This window comes from Colobus angolensis, unplaced genomic scaffold (assembly GCF_000951035.1).
Source record: "Colobus angolensis palliatus isolate OR3802 unplaced genomic scaffold, Cang.pa_1.0 Scaffold311, whole genome shotgun sequence".
Classification (NCBI taxonomy): Eukaryota; Metazoa; Chordata; class Mammalia; order Primates; family Cercopithecidae; genus Colobus; species Colobus angolensis.
Genome location: NW_012116389.1, coordinates 1,923,264 through 1,936,302, shown reverse-complemented (window position 1 = coordinate 1,936,302; position 13,039 = coordinate 1,923,264). Strand labels below are relative to the sequence as shown.

The 13,039-nt window shown below is 48.0% G+C and overlaps 1 protein-coding gene across 2 annotated transcripts in view; it reads right to left on the bottom strand.

The window, feature by feature from the left end:
• Positions 1–5,434: 5,434 nt before the first annotated feature.
• Positions 5,435–13,039, bottom strand: part of TRAK1 (trafficking protein, kinesin binding 1) — a 133,632-nt gene continuing 126,027 nt past the window's right edge. For both annotated transcript variants that reach the window (XM_011950937.1, XM_011950938.1), the window contains 2 exons: positions 11,679–11,781; positions 5,435–8,267 (listed from right to left, as the gene is read on the bottom strand). In XM_011950937.1, coding sequence (XP_011806327.1) covers positions 7,472–8,267; positions 11,679–11,781 — 899 coding nt within the window. In that variant the 3' untranslated portion in view covers positions 5,435–7,471. The remainder of the gene's footprint in view (positions 8,268–11,678; positions 11,782–13,039) is intronic.

Below are 13,039 nucleotides of genomic sequence, written 5' to 3'. Positions count from 1 at the left end.
GAATCTTGTCACATCGATGTACAGGCATTGCTGAGCCTCAGCGCTGCTGGTCGCCGATGCTGCCGATCTAAGCTAAAGGCCTGGATTTCTCTCACTGGTTTTCAATTCTTGGGGCTTCAGAGCAGGATCAGCCTGAACTTCGGGCATTTGGCATGGTGAATGACCAAGTACTGCCGAGCAAACATTTCCTTTAACCCTGGATTCAGTCATTGTGCTGTGACTTTACAGAACTTAGGAACTACAGGCTAAAGTAGTAAGGAGAAAAGCCTCTCATTTTCAGATGTTTTCAGAAAAAAAAAAAAAAAAAGCAAAGAAAACATTTTCTAAAAAGAAGATACATTAGAAAGGAACGGGTTGATTTCACAAGGTGGGAAGCACTCTAATACAGAATAGGTTTTGTAAACTCTTTTTAAAAATGCCTTTCTACTTCGTGGGTGTGGCAGCATGATAGCCAAGGTGGCTTCCTCCTCATTCTATGATTAATTTCTTCACTTGCCCCCCAAGCCTGTGCACATGCTGTCCTCTTGTTCTGGAATGCCTCCCTCCAGTTCCCCTGGAGAACTGAGACCATGCTCATGCCTTCCCTCAAGTGGTTCCTGAGCCCCCAAGCAGAGGGGCTCCCTTCACTGTCATGACCACTTCTGCTGCCCGCGCAGAGGGAGCCCCTCTCAAGGGCTGGGACTGTGTCGGTTCCTCTCTGGATCCACAGAGCAGCATGGAACTGAATTGGACTGAGCGAGGACTCAGGACATCTTGAGAGAAAGAGTGGAACGGAGGAACCCAGGCTCAGGAGGGAAGACTCGTCCACCTAAGGAGTCCTTGGGGATCTGGCACGGCACCCCTACCCGCTCCCAACCCCCCTGCCAACCACAGCTGCCCCGAGAATCCACCGAAGCTCCAGAAGGGATGCCAGACTCCTGGCCCCAGGGAGGGGCTCTGGAATGGGAGGGGCCAGGCCTTCTTCCTGGTCATTTCCTCTCAACTTGCACCCCCAGAAACAAGCACTCTATTTACAGTGAGGGTGTTGGGGGCTCCAGGAGGCAGAGTTGCCCGCCCTGAACTACTTTCCGGGGGGGAAATCAAACCCATCTGATCTTGTGATTGGATTAGGGCAAGTCTTTTGCAGTCTCCAAGCGTCTTTTGCAGTCTCCAAGCGCCCTCTGCTGGCTATGGAAGAAGAAATCCTTTTAGGATATGATGTCTTCGAGCCATGAGCTCAGATGTACAAAAAATTTCATTTTTTTCTAAATCTCGACTTAATCCCTATTATAAGCTCTCAATCGACTCAGGCAATTCAGCATGACTTTCCTCCTCCACCAACTTCTCCCCAGGTGGCATGTAGGTTCTGGGTGCTGGCCCTGACTGCGGGAGAGGCTGGTGTCCACTTCCTTTGTCCTGTTGGCAAGGCTCTTCAGGACGTACCTGCCTCTCTGCTCCCAGGCAATGTGTGGAACGATTCCCACATCTGTCTGGGGCCAGGTACTTCAGGATCTCCTGGGACTTCTCCACTGAGACGCGTCTGCTGGCACTTGTACTTCCTCACTGCCCCATGTGGTCCCTGCCCTGTGATGGGGTGAGTTGCTGGGGAGGGGCTCTGGAACATCCTTACTTCCCCAGGACCCCTGCCAAATGAGCTCATCTGCCCTTGGAGTCCCAAACTCATCAGGGGCTTCTCCTATAACCTTGGATGTGGCGCAGACGGAAAGGAGAAAGGCTTCCACACCGGTAGAACGCTGGCATCCCTCTCTAACACCCATGGCCTGGGTTGTGGAATCTGCATGAAGTCTTTGTCCTTTGTATTTGGCAAGCAGGAGTAGCAGAGGAGGAGTAAGCAGTGAAAAGAGAAACTATTTCACCAACTTGATGCTTTAAAAATTTTTAAATGTTTTTTTTTTTTTAAAGCGAGAGAGAAAAACTGGCTCCACATGTTTCCTTCTAAATCTTTTGGTCTCACACCAAAACACATACTCAACTTTGTCCTTCCTCGTATTTGAAAACCAGGAATTTTATTATCTTTGTTTTCTGGTCTCACCAAATGCCTCTTTGACAACTTCTCCCTTAGGCCATGACGTCGTCCTCTTTTGAACTTCCTGGGCTGGGAGAAGGGCTTGGGGTACACATGAAGAAATTTTGGCATAGAACAGGAAAGATGCACCAAACCACCTTGAACATCCTCCCATCACACACGAGACAGAAGAATGCCTTCTAGGGTTTAGAAAACATCCATCAGTAGAGGGCTTCCCGCTGTTTGAAATTAACTCTTTTTGCTCCTACACCTTTTTATTATTTTTTAAGTTTATTCTTTACTTTTTCCGAAAACACTTCAAAGTGACTTTGCAGACACCAAGCCCCTTTATCTTAATCCTTTAGCTCCTAGGAAATAGGACATGCCCTTACATATCCACAGTGCAATTATCAAACTCAGTACATTTCATATTGATACAATTTTTTAAAAACATGCTCTATATTCAAATTTCTGATTGTCCCAACACTGTCTTTTATAGCATTTTTTTCCACTCCAGTATCCCATTCAGATCATGAATTACATTTGTTGCCTTGTCTCTTCATCCTCCTTTAATCTGGAACAGATCCTCAGTCTTTGCCATGATACTGACAATGTTTAAAGGGATAGGTACATTGTTTTACAACATGATAAATGTCCCTCAATTTGTCAACCACATGGTTCAGGTTTTGCATTTGTGGCAGGAACAGCACAGCATGATGCGTGTCCCTCCCAGTACATCTCATAACAGGTGATGTCTTAAAGCAGTTTGTCCCATTTTGGGTAACATTACATTTTATGACTTGTTTAAAGTGGTGTACCACAGAGTTATCCACTGCAAATATATCTTCCCTCCTTTGTAAATTAATAAGCATTTTGTGGGAAGATACAATGGGTATAAATATTCTGCTGCCTAAGGAACTTTTACCCAACTGTTTTAACATCCATTGTCGTCTGAATTAGTTAGTATTGTGGTTTCAAAATGGTTGTTTTTTTGTTTTTTGAGACAGTTTTGCTCTTGTTCTGGAGTGCAATGGCACGATCTCAGCTCATCGCAACCTCTGCCTCCCAGGTTCAAGCGATTCTCCTGCCTCAGCCTGTGTACCTGGGATTACAGGCATGCGCCACCATGCCCGGCTAATTTTGTATTTTTAGTAGAGACAGGGTTTCTCCATGTTGGTCAGGCTGGTCTCGAACTCCCAACCTCAGGTGATCCACCCATCTCGGCCTCCCAAAGTGCTGGGATTACCAGCATGAGCCACTGCACCCGGCCAAATGGTTGTTTTTCTAATTCTATTGTCCCTTCTGTATTTGTCATTCACCTTCATTCTACTGTAAGGAAGGGCATAGAGGAATGCATTCTAGGATCCCCTTTCCATCCTTCCTCTGCTTGGAATGCCTCCCCTACTTCGCAAATCCTGGAAACCCAGATACAGGGTCACCTTACCTCAAAGCTTTCCCTGCCCCTGCTGGGCAGTTAAGCCCACCCACTCTCTCTCTCCCTTCCCTTCGAGTAAGATGGGCTGTGGCTATCTGGCCTTCTTAGAGCCCTGAGACAAAGAGAGACTGGAAAGGAGAATTTGCCTCCCACAGCAGAACTCCCACCCAAACTCCACCTGGTCCAGTGCAGTGGGTCTCAAACTTTGGTGCACACCAGAATCATCTTGAGGGCTTGTTAAAACACAGATACCTAGGTCCTATACCTGGGGTTCTAATGCACTATCAAAAAATCTTACTGGTTTAACAACAAAGTTTATTTCTCCATCAGGTTACATGCCACATAGGTTGGCAGGAAGCTCTCTCTGGTCCACATATTTGGGGACTCAGGATGATGGAGACTCCAGCACTTCAATATGTGACCTGAGGGTTTCACACACAGGAAGAGAGGAGCACAAAGTCATGCACTGATTTTTCTCTGCTTATTGCCCACTGGCCAGCCACTAATCATATGACCTGCCCAACAGCAATGGCTGGGAAATGGGGATCAGACGAATCATTTGGTGAGCACCATAATTTCTGCTACCACCGCACTCCCTTGATCCTACCAGCCCACTACCACACAGGCCTTCTCTTAGTTCTTCGAACACACCAAAGTGCTTTTCTGCCTCTGGACTTCTACACTAGCTGCTCTCTCTGCCGAAATGCTCTTGTGCCAGATCTCACACGCTTCACTCAAGTGCCCCTCCCTGGAGTGGCTTTCTCTTACTGTCCAATCCAAAGCAGCCACTCACTCCTTCATACCACCCTATTTTAATTCTCTGCACAGCCCTTGTTATTCTACACTTGGTGTTGTTCTCTCTAGATTGTACACTCCGTGGCAGCAGAAACTGGCTCACTTGCTCGTCCCCAGTACCTACAATGCCTGGCACATGGTAGCTGCTCAAAATACATTTACCCAACAGTTAACTCTAAGGTGCATTACTGGTCTCATGTCACAGGTTAAAAAAAAAGAAAAAATGGAGGACCTAAAGATGGTAAGTGGCTTGCCCAAGGTCACACCACTGCCAAATGGTTAGCACCTGACTTAAAATCCATGATGCCACATCCTACCATAGTGTTTGTTTGCATAATCTCACTGCTTTCAAATATTGAGGTGGCAGAATATTTATTTTCTTTTGTTCTTCTCACAATTCTCCACCTGGTGGACCTCCACTGTCCTTGGTTGTCTCTTAACACAACTCTATGAAAGGCAATTTGGCAATAACCATCTAGGAATTTATTTCACAGATGTATTCACATATGTGGACAATTGCATACATGTAAGGTTTTTACATTACAGTACCTTGATAGCAAAAGATAAGAATTAACCCAGTGACACCAGGCACAGTGGCTCACACCTATAATCTCGGTGCTTTGGGAGGCTGAGGCAGGAGGACCACTTGAGCCCAGGACTTCAAGAACAGCGTGGACAACATGGTGAGACCCCCATCTCTACGAAAAATACAAAACAAATAAAAATTAGCTGTGCACGGTGGCACACACCTGTGATCCCAGCTACTTGGGAGGCTGAGACAGGAGGATTACTTGAGCCCAGGAGGTCAAGGCTGCAGTAAGCCATGTTTGTACCACTGCACTGCAGCCTGGGCAATGGAGTGAGATCCTGTCTCAAAAAAAAAAAAAAGTAAAGAAAAAAGAATTATCCCAGTGACCATCTGTAAGGGATGGTTCATAAAGGTATGTATATATTCACAGCAGGTGTATGCACACACTGGAATAGTACACAGCCCTGAAAAGTGAGGGACATCTTCAGAGTCTGACTGGAAAGTTGTCTAAGGTATAATACCATGTTGAAAGAAGGAAGGCATATAACAGTATGTGAAGTATATGCCTTTCATTTAATTTTGCAAAGAGCTAAACACTTTCAAGTCTCACATAAAGAGATCGTCTCCTTGATGAAAAGATAAAAACAAAATACAAATCAGAATACCGGTGTGGTTTCCATCATTTGAACTTATTTTATTGATACTCATTAGTGAATAAAATTTTGTTGATTTTTGATGCATTACAACGCACTTTTTGGTAGTGGTTGCACAATGTTGATCGTTTATTTATTTACTATACTAAATATTGCAACCTCTGAACTGCCAATTTTTACATGGTATATCTGGCAATGATGAGTGGCTCCTCTCTCTGAATACATAAAATGGTCCATTCAGTCCATGGTTTTCATATTCCTTTGTTATTCTATCTACTGCTTTAAAATACATTCAAATAAAAAGATATAAGTTACTTGTAGTGAGTGCACACATGTAACAGCAAGGAGAGCTGAGAACATAATTAACCAATACTCTTGTGTTCAGAGAATAAATAGTCTGAAACCGTGGGACTGAGGCTTTCTCCTTAGGGGCTTTCTCAAAGTATCCCTGCTGGACATAAGGTCACCCTCACTCAATGGAAGGTCACATCTTCTGCTGCGAGGGAGGACACAGAATGACAGTTTCATTTATATGGGATGTTTTCCTTCCATAAATGTCTGGAACACAGTGCCACGGGACACCATGATGTACAGTGCAGCCCTCAAATTAGAATAAATAAGTGACGTGGTTGGACTGGAATGCCACAGACACACTATGACTGGAACTGGAAGGAACGAGAATGTTTATTTAAAATACGGCAGACATAAATAATAAATAAAAGTTAAAAATTTACTCGGCGACAGCAACAGGACCAGCCTCCCTTGTTGCATTCATGGTTCTTTTCACAAGCACCTGGATCTTTTCCTAAGGATAAAAAGTGGCACAAGGAGACAGAAGGCTTTGGAGGGAAAGAAAATACCTTGTTGTGACCACGTGCTCTTCTGAAACAAGAAGGCAAAACATGTGGGCACTGAATGGCTGCAGTCAAAGACTGCACGGTGACAGCACCCTGGCCAGTCTTGGGTTCTGGAGGAAGTGCTGGAGCCAGTGGAATGCCAAAGCCTTGTTTCCCCCGGAACCAGTTTGGTATTATGCCTGGTTGTGGTTCTTCCCCTCTACGTTTGGTGTTGACACATTTCTTTAAACAAGCTTTTTCCCTATCCTTTTTCCTTTCAGTCTTATTGTTAAAGGTGTCTTGGGTCTGGTCTCAAATCAATTTGGTTGTGACTCTGGGTCCCAGAAAAAAGCTGCTACCTCATCAGCGGCTTGGTGTGTTTGAAATTCATATTCGAACCACACAGAAAACATACACTACCAATACCATTACTTCCCTGCATATGTATTTAAAAAAAAGGAAAAGTAAAACAAATCACACAGAACACAGAGGGGCTGCTGAACGCAGCACGAGTGTAAATACATTCTCTTTCGGGTCAGACATTTGGCCTGACAGCTGATTACAAAACACAGGATGACTTCAAGGGGAAGGCATGAAAACAAAGGGTCACCCCTCAAAAAGGAAACGACTGTCCACTGAGGCAGAGTAGTGAAGGTCTTGAAGAAGCTGGGCCACCCATAAAAGAAAGAAAAGCCCTCCGATCAGGAAAGCCACGTCAGCGGCATGTGGCTGAGGATGGAGGCTCCTTACGCTCCTACGGGGTGGGTGAGGCGAGGTGTCCGATGACACCCAGGTATGTTATGACCCGTGCCGCGTTGACAGCTCGTGGTGTGCCAGCCACGGAGTTCACTGGTTTCCTATCCATGGGATAAGAACACACTTGGGAGTTTCAGTGCTTCTCAAAAGGAAAGAAGAAAGGACCCCACCTTCCCCCAGGTTAGCACAGGTGACGTCCTCGTGAGAGTGATGAAGTGCAGGGGCACTTCCTGTGGGACCGGAAGAAAGAGCAGGGCGGACACGAAGTCTCCAAGTCCTATGTACACATTTTACAAAGGTTCCACTCTTCCTCCATTAGGCACGAGGTTGATTTGTCTAGCTCAGGAGGGGGTGGTCAGAGAAGGGCTGAAGGAGGAAGTGCATTGTAGGGGGAAGAGAGGGAAGTGGGAGCAAGAGAGGAAAACGTGGGTCTCCTCCAGGGCAACCGGACCCCTCCAGTCCTCACCGTAAGCTAGTTTGTTTGGAGAGCTTAGCACCCATCAAGATGCCCGAGGTGAGAGTCACGGGGGCTTTCATCTGCATGCTAGATCCCACCATGGTGGGGAAGCTGCGATTCCGCCGGATGCCACTATTCAGCTGCAGCCCACCGATGGCACTGGTGACAGTGGGGCATCCGAGGGGCAGGCCCTCAGGTACCAGGCCTCTGGGGACAAGGGCTGGTGCTGGCCCCGGGGGCCCACAGAGGAGAGGTCCTTGCTCCTCAGTCAAAGTGGGGACATGGGCTCGCCCTGAGTTCACCACTTTGGCTACCCCAAACCTCCTGACTTTGTCCACGAGGTTGAGGTTGGAGACGGACACGTCGGTCTGGCTCTCACTGCTGCGGACGTTCTTTTCTCTCACTTCCCTCAGGATGGAGCTGGCCGGCTTGGAAGCCAGGAAGTTGTCGTAGGGAGGGCTCGTGCACTTGAACTCAAAGGAGGGTGGGGAGGATGTGGGTGTCTGCATAGGCGAGTTCGGCGGAGTAGAGGGGATCACAGCCATCTTGGGTGTGTAGGAGTGCAGGAGAGAGCCCCGGCCCGCCCTGTCCCAGCTCTGGGGGTCGTACACAGCCGCAGAAATGCCCCGCTCCTTCAACAGCCACACGAGCCCTAGGGATGTGCTCATGGTGGTCGTGGACTCACGGGTGTTAGTGAAGGACTCAGCCAGGCTCAGTCTCCGTGGAGTGCATGGTGTGGCCACCGGCGTGGATTTCAAGTGGCTGGAGCTGCCACAAGCTGGAGTTGGGGCTGAGTTAAGGCTGAAAGAAGAGATGACAGGTTATTCACCAGAAATACCCACGAGCTCCATAGAAAGGGTCAGTGGCCAGTCTCCTGCAGGGGGTATAGGGACGACCCAGGACACGATGAGAGGGTTCCCCAGCTGAGGCCCCCGAAGGCTCTGTCCACGTCTGCTCCTCCCTCTCACTCTTCAAGAGAAGCATGGTTTAAGTTAACAGGAAGCTGCACATGATCCCCTTTGCCCATCCCTGGTTGGTGGGTACAGTTGTCCCCTTTGCAGATGAAGAAACAGGCTCAGAGTTAGTGGTTTACTTGGTGTCACATCTGGCTGTTAAGTGGACAACCCAAGTTGAGGGACTAAATCTTTTAGAGAACAGGAAAGGAAGCCCTTTGGCAAAAAGGCATTCTTTCCCCATCAAATTTACCCAGATTCCGGTGTTCCTTCCTAGTATCTACTTCTCCCTGAAGCAAGACGTGAACCAGGACTCTGGGAGATGAGATATTCCTTATCTTAGGAAGGGAAAGGATGGCCACAGCGTGTGGACTGAGGCCGGGCTGTGCCCATCCAGTCAGTTGTGGCCGTGAGCTCCTGAATCCCAGGTGCAGAGCCCTTTCCTCGGCACCGTGCTGCCCTTAACCCTTTTTATATCCCTTTCCTCTGCACCATGCTGCCCTTAACCCTTTTTATATCCTTGCCCAAATCCATTCTAACCAGTGGAGTTAGAGGGTCGGGGGGAGACATGTCTCATATGAAGAGATCTGCATCAACGGCACTACCCAGGGAAAGGTCCACTGAAATGCATGGAGCCTGAGTTACCCAAGGAAAGGAGAAAGATTTGTTTATTCACTTGTGTTGTGCTCACTAGGGACTCACTAGGTTCCCGCAGTTGGGATCCAGTCATGGAGTCCATTAGGACAGAAAAGTTACCAGAAGGGCAGCAGAGGGAAATGCATTGTTGTCTGCTTAAAAAGCAGGAAAGGTTCTCTCTCTCTTTTTTTTTTATAATTGCAATTACTTTTGCACCAACCTAATAATTCAGTATCCCTAGAGACTGTCAAAAATTGCCAATGCTGCCTATATTTCAAGTCATCACGGCAGGGTATTGGGGAAATTTTTCAACTAGTAATAAACCTCATTGGCTATGATACCGTCACCGTGCAAAGCTTGGAAAGGTTCTCTTTTAACAGCTGCTACGGGGATCCGGGGGAGGCCAAACAGGCATGGAAACCCTATACTGCTTCTCAATGAGCAACCAAGGAGCAAAGATGCACAGCCCTCCTAACAGTCTCATGGGACATGCCCTGGTGTCAGCTCCAGGATTTTGCTGGGGCTGCCAGTGTGCCTTGGAGCAGGTCAGCTGCATGGTCCCCAGGAGGTGGGGATGGAGGCTTCTCTCCCCAGTCCGGCAGAAGGAAGTCCATGTACTCTGGAAAAGGCACCAAAGGAGGGAATGGGAAAGAAAAGGGCCCATTCTGGAGCAGGTCTTTCGAAAGACCAGAGAAGGGGCCCCCTCCCTCATGGGAAGCATGAGGTTCAAAGTAACGTACAAGCTAGGGGCACCATCTGGCTCCACACTCTGGTGACCTCAGCCCTTGGAGGTCAGCACAGGGTGGGGATACTAGAACAGGCCCATCTCACACAAGCTCAAGGGTGGGGATGCTGGTGGGCTGGGGGACACAGAAAAGCATGATTAGAAACCACAACAGATTCCTAAGGTTAAACGTGGATTTTTTCAAAAGGCACGTGTGAAGTTTTACAAATGTCGATGTACCTTCAATAAAGGGCAAAAAAGCTCTAAACTTAAAATCATGTTGATATGGCCATCCCTAGGGAGCTTTCGTTTCCATTTTGTTTGTTTCAGTTGATTTGTTTCCATTTTATTTCAAGCAGCCTTTCTTTCAAACTCAGGCGAAAAAAGAAAAAAAAAAGAAAAAGCCTTTTCTTGCTACTTTCTTCCCAGGCTTCACTGAGCCCCGACACAGCCACATGAAGACCCATGTGTGGTTTAAGCCCTACGGCCACAGTCAGGAGCGCCATCTAGTTACCCAGGGCACCAGCCTCTCATCGCGGGAAGCGTGGTTCCATGGTTTTGAAAACAATCCCTTCCCAACATAAAGCCACAGGACGGGGAAGCCAAGTTCTCCAGGGGCAGGGAGATGGAGAAGATAAAGCTAATATTTATGATCCCCATTCTGGTGAGAACTTAGGGTTAGGCCTTTATTAGTGCTGGCACTCGGCTTGACTGGGGGTGTTTAGATGGGTTAGGGGCATCGACCATCAAGGCCGAGTTAGCCAGGCACAACCACAGAGACACAGCCACGCCTAAGTCCCCGGGTTAGTGGCGGCCACACGTGCACACACAGCTCCTTCCACGGGGCCCTGCCAGGGCAGGCACTGCTGGCGGTGTGCTCACCCCCTGCCTCACCCGTGGGCTCAGACTCTCTGCCCTATATCTCCTCTCAGCTCAACGGGGTATATGGCTGCTTCGTCGTCCTCCTCACATGACCTGTGGAGAATTATTCATAGTTTAAGGTGCTCCCTGGCTGACTGCTCCCGCCCCTTCTGCTTAATCTTCCAGCAACCCAGCATCTTGCACCACAGAGGAAATGGCTGAGGGGGTCGCTCTACTCTGTTAGGGGAGAGCATTTTCTCTTTTGCTGGCACCAGTGAAAGGCCTGAAATCAGGTCAAACAGACCAACTCATACCAGACAAGTCCTCCCCACAGATGGTGCTCCAGAGAGAAAAGGACCATGCTGGGCATGTGGCTTAGTCTTGGAGTCTTCTCATTTTGGTCATTACAGTGTGGCCGTAGTGCATGGTTCCTGTGGCCTATTGCAGAGGCACAAGGGGTTCCACAGGGCTCAGTAACTCCATCCATAAATAAAAGAACTCTGTGCTCTACTGACAAACTTTGGGGCCAACAATCCAACAGACTTTAGCTGCAGGGCCTGTGGTAGTGTCAACTTCAGCTGGTTAAGGAGGGGCCTAAGAATCCATTCCATGGCCAACTAAATGGCCAACTAAAAGGGCTACTGAAGGTGGGTCCAGGTCTCTTTATCTGAGCCGGATCCAAATAAGTAATAGCCTCATTTCAAAAGGAAAGATGGGCTCGAACCCAGGAGGTGGAGGTTGTAGTGAGCCAAGATCATGCCACAGCACTCCAGCCTGGGCAACAGAGCAAAACTCTGCTGCAAGAAAAAAAAAAAAAAAAAGAACCACACACACACACACACACACACAACGACGACAAAAGAAAAGATGGGACCCAGAACAAATGCCTGCAAATGCTGAGATGCTTAAACTGGCTTGAGCTGGTTTTTCTATGAGTCTCTCTACTTGGCTTTCCTCAATATTAAGCCTTGCAGGGAGGGAAGAGAGCGCCCCGACCTCACCCCACCCCTGCCCATCCCAGAGTCAGGGTCCCCTTACCTTGGTGTGACCCGAGTGAGCTCATCTGAAGGATGCAGAATGCGACAGGTGGTGAAGGTGAAGGTGGAGTTGGTCTGAGACATGCACTTCCCAGGATGGTGCGCTAAATTGGGAGGAACAAAACATATTCCTTGCATCCAAGTACAACCACAATAAAAATTAAAATCCAGCATGTCACTCAACAGATGCAAGAAGTGATGAGCTACCTTGTTAACTGGATCTGGGCGAGGAAGGTGAAACGCAAATGTTCTGGATTGAAGGCGAGTCCTCAAAAATAACCACAATTTTGAGCACTGGTCTGCAGAGCACCGAATTCCAGCTTCCGACCCAATCCAGACAAAGTTTCTCATCAGTATTCTTGGGCCAGTAGTGGATCCAGTCCAGGGGTAGGAGGCGAGGGGGGGGTGGGGTAATGGGCCTTTGTGGGATAAATTTGGTTTCCCTCCTCAGGTCAGAACCTGCTATCTTCTTTTGCTGCTTTACATTTCTTTGCATTGGCAACAGGTACTTCTTTTGCTGCTTTACATTTCTTTGCATTGGCAACAGGTACCAAAGCTCTGCTCAGAGGAAGGGCAGAGGTACAGGCGGGGAGAGGCACTTGGCACCTGGAAACAGGGCAAGGCTCATAGCTCCCTTTCTGCTTACACAAAAAGGGGCTTGGGGATGCTGGCTCCACTACTGTCTATTTGTGATCGTTATGGTGGGAGATGGGGACTTCACCTGCCTCAGCAACAACGTGGCAAGAGTTACAGAGATCAGGGCTCTCCAGGGTCTTAAGCTCCAGGATCAGGTCTGGTCTGACACACAGCAGTGTGAGAGTACAGGTCCCCCTACCCTCTAGTTGCCAGCTGCTTTCTTGACATCTCTAAGATGTCTGATTTCTAATGAAAATGAGATGGCAACAAGTTGTTCCCAATTTACTTCCTTTTAATGCTCAAACAAGTTACTGCTGAGGCGGCTGAAGACTATGGGTCTGGAACAAAGTAAATCATGGAAGTGTTAGGACCATGCATGAGAAAGCTGGCAAAGGAACAAGGAACAGAGTCTATGGGAGACATCATGATTGCAGAGGTCATTCTCATTCATAACTCGAGCATCAGGGAAAATAAAAAAAAAGAAAAAAAAAAGAAAAAAGATACTGCCCCAAATAGCATGCACGATGAAGTGCCGGGATGATTCTCCCACCCAAGCCCACCCCACCCTCTGCCCCTGTAGCAGCTCAGCCCCCAGAGACCTCCTGGGAGAAAACTGATTCAGATATCAGAGGCCATGAGGATTCAGGCAAAGGAACAAGGAACAGAGTCTATGGGAGACATCATGATTGCAGAGGTCATTCTCATTCATAACTCGAGCATCAGGGA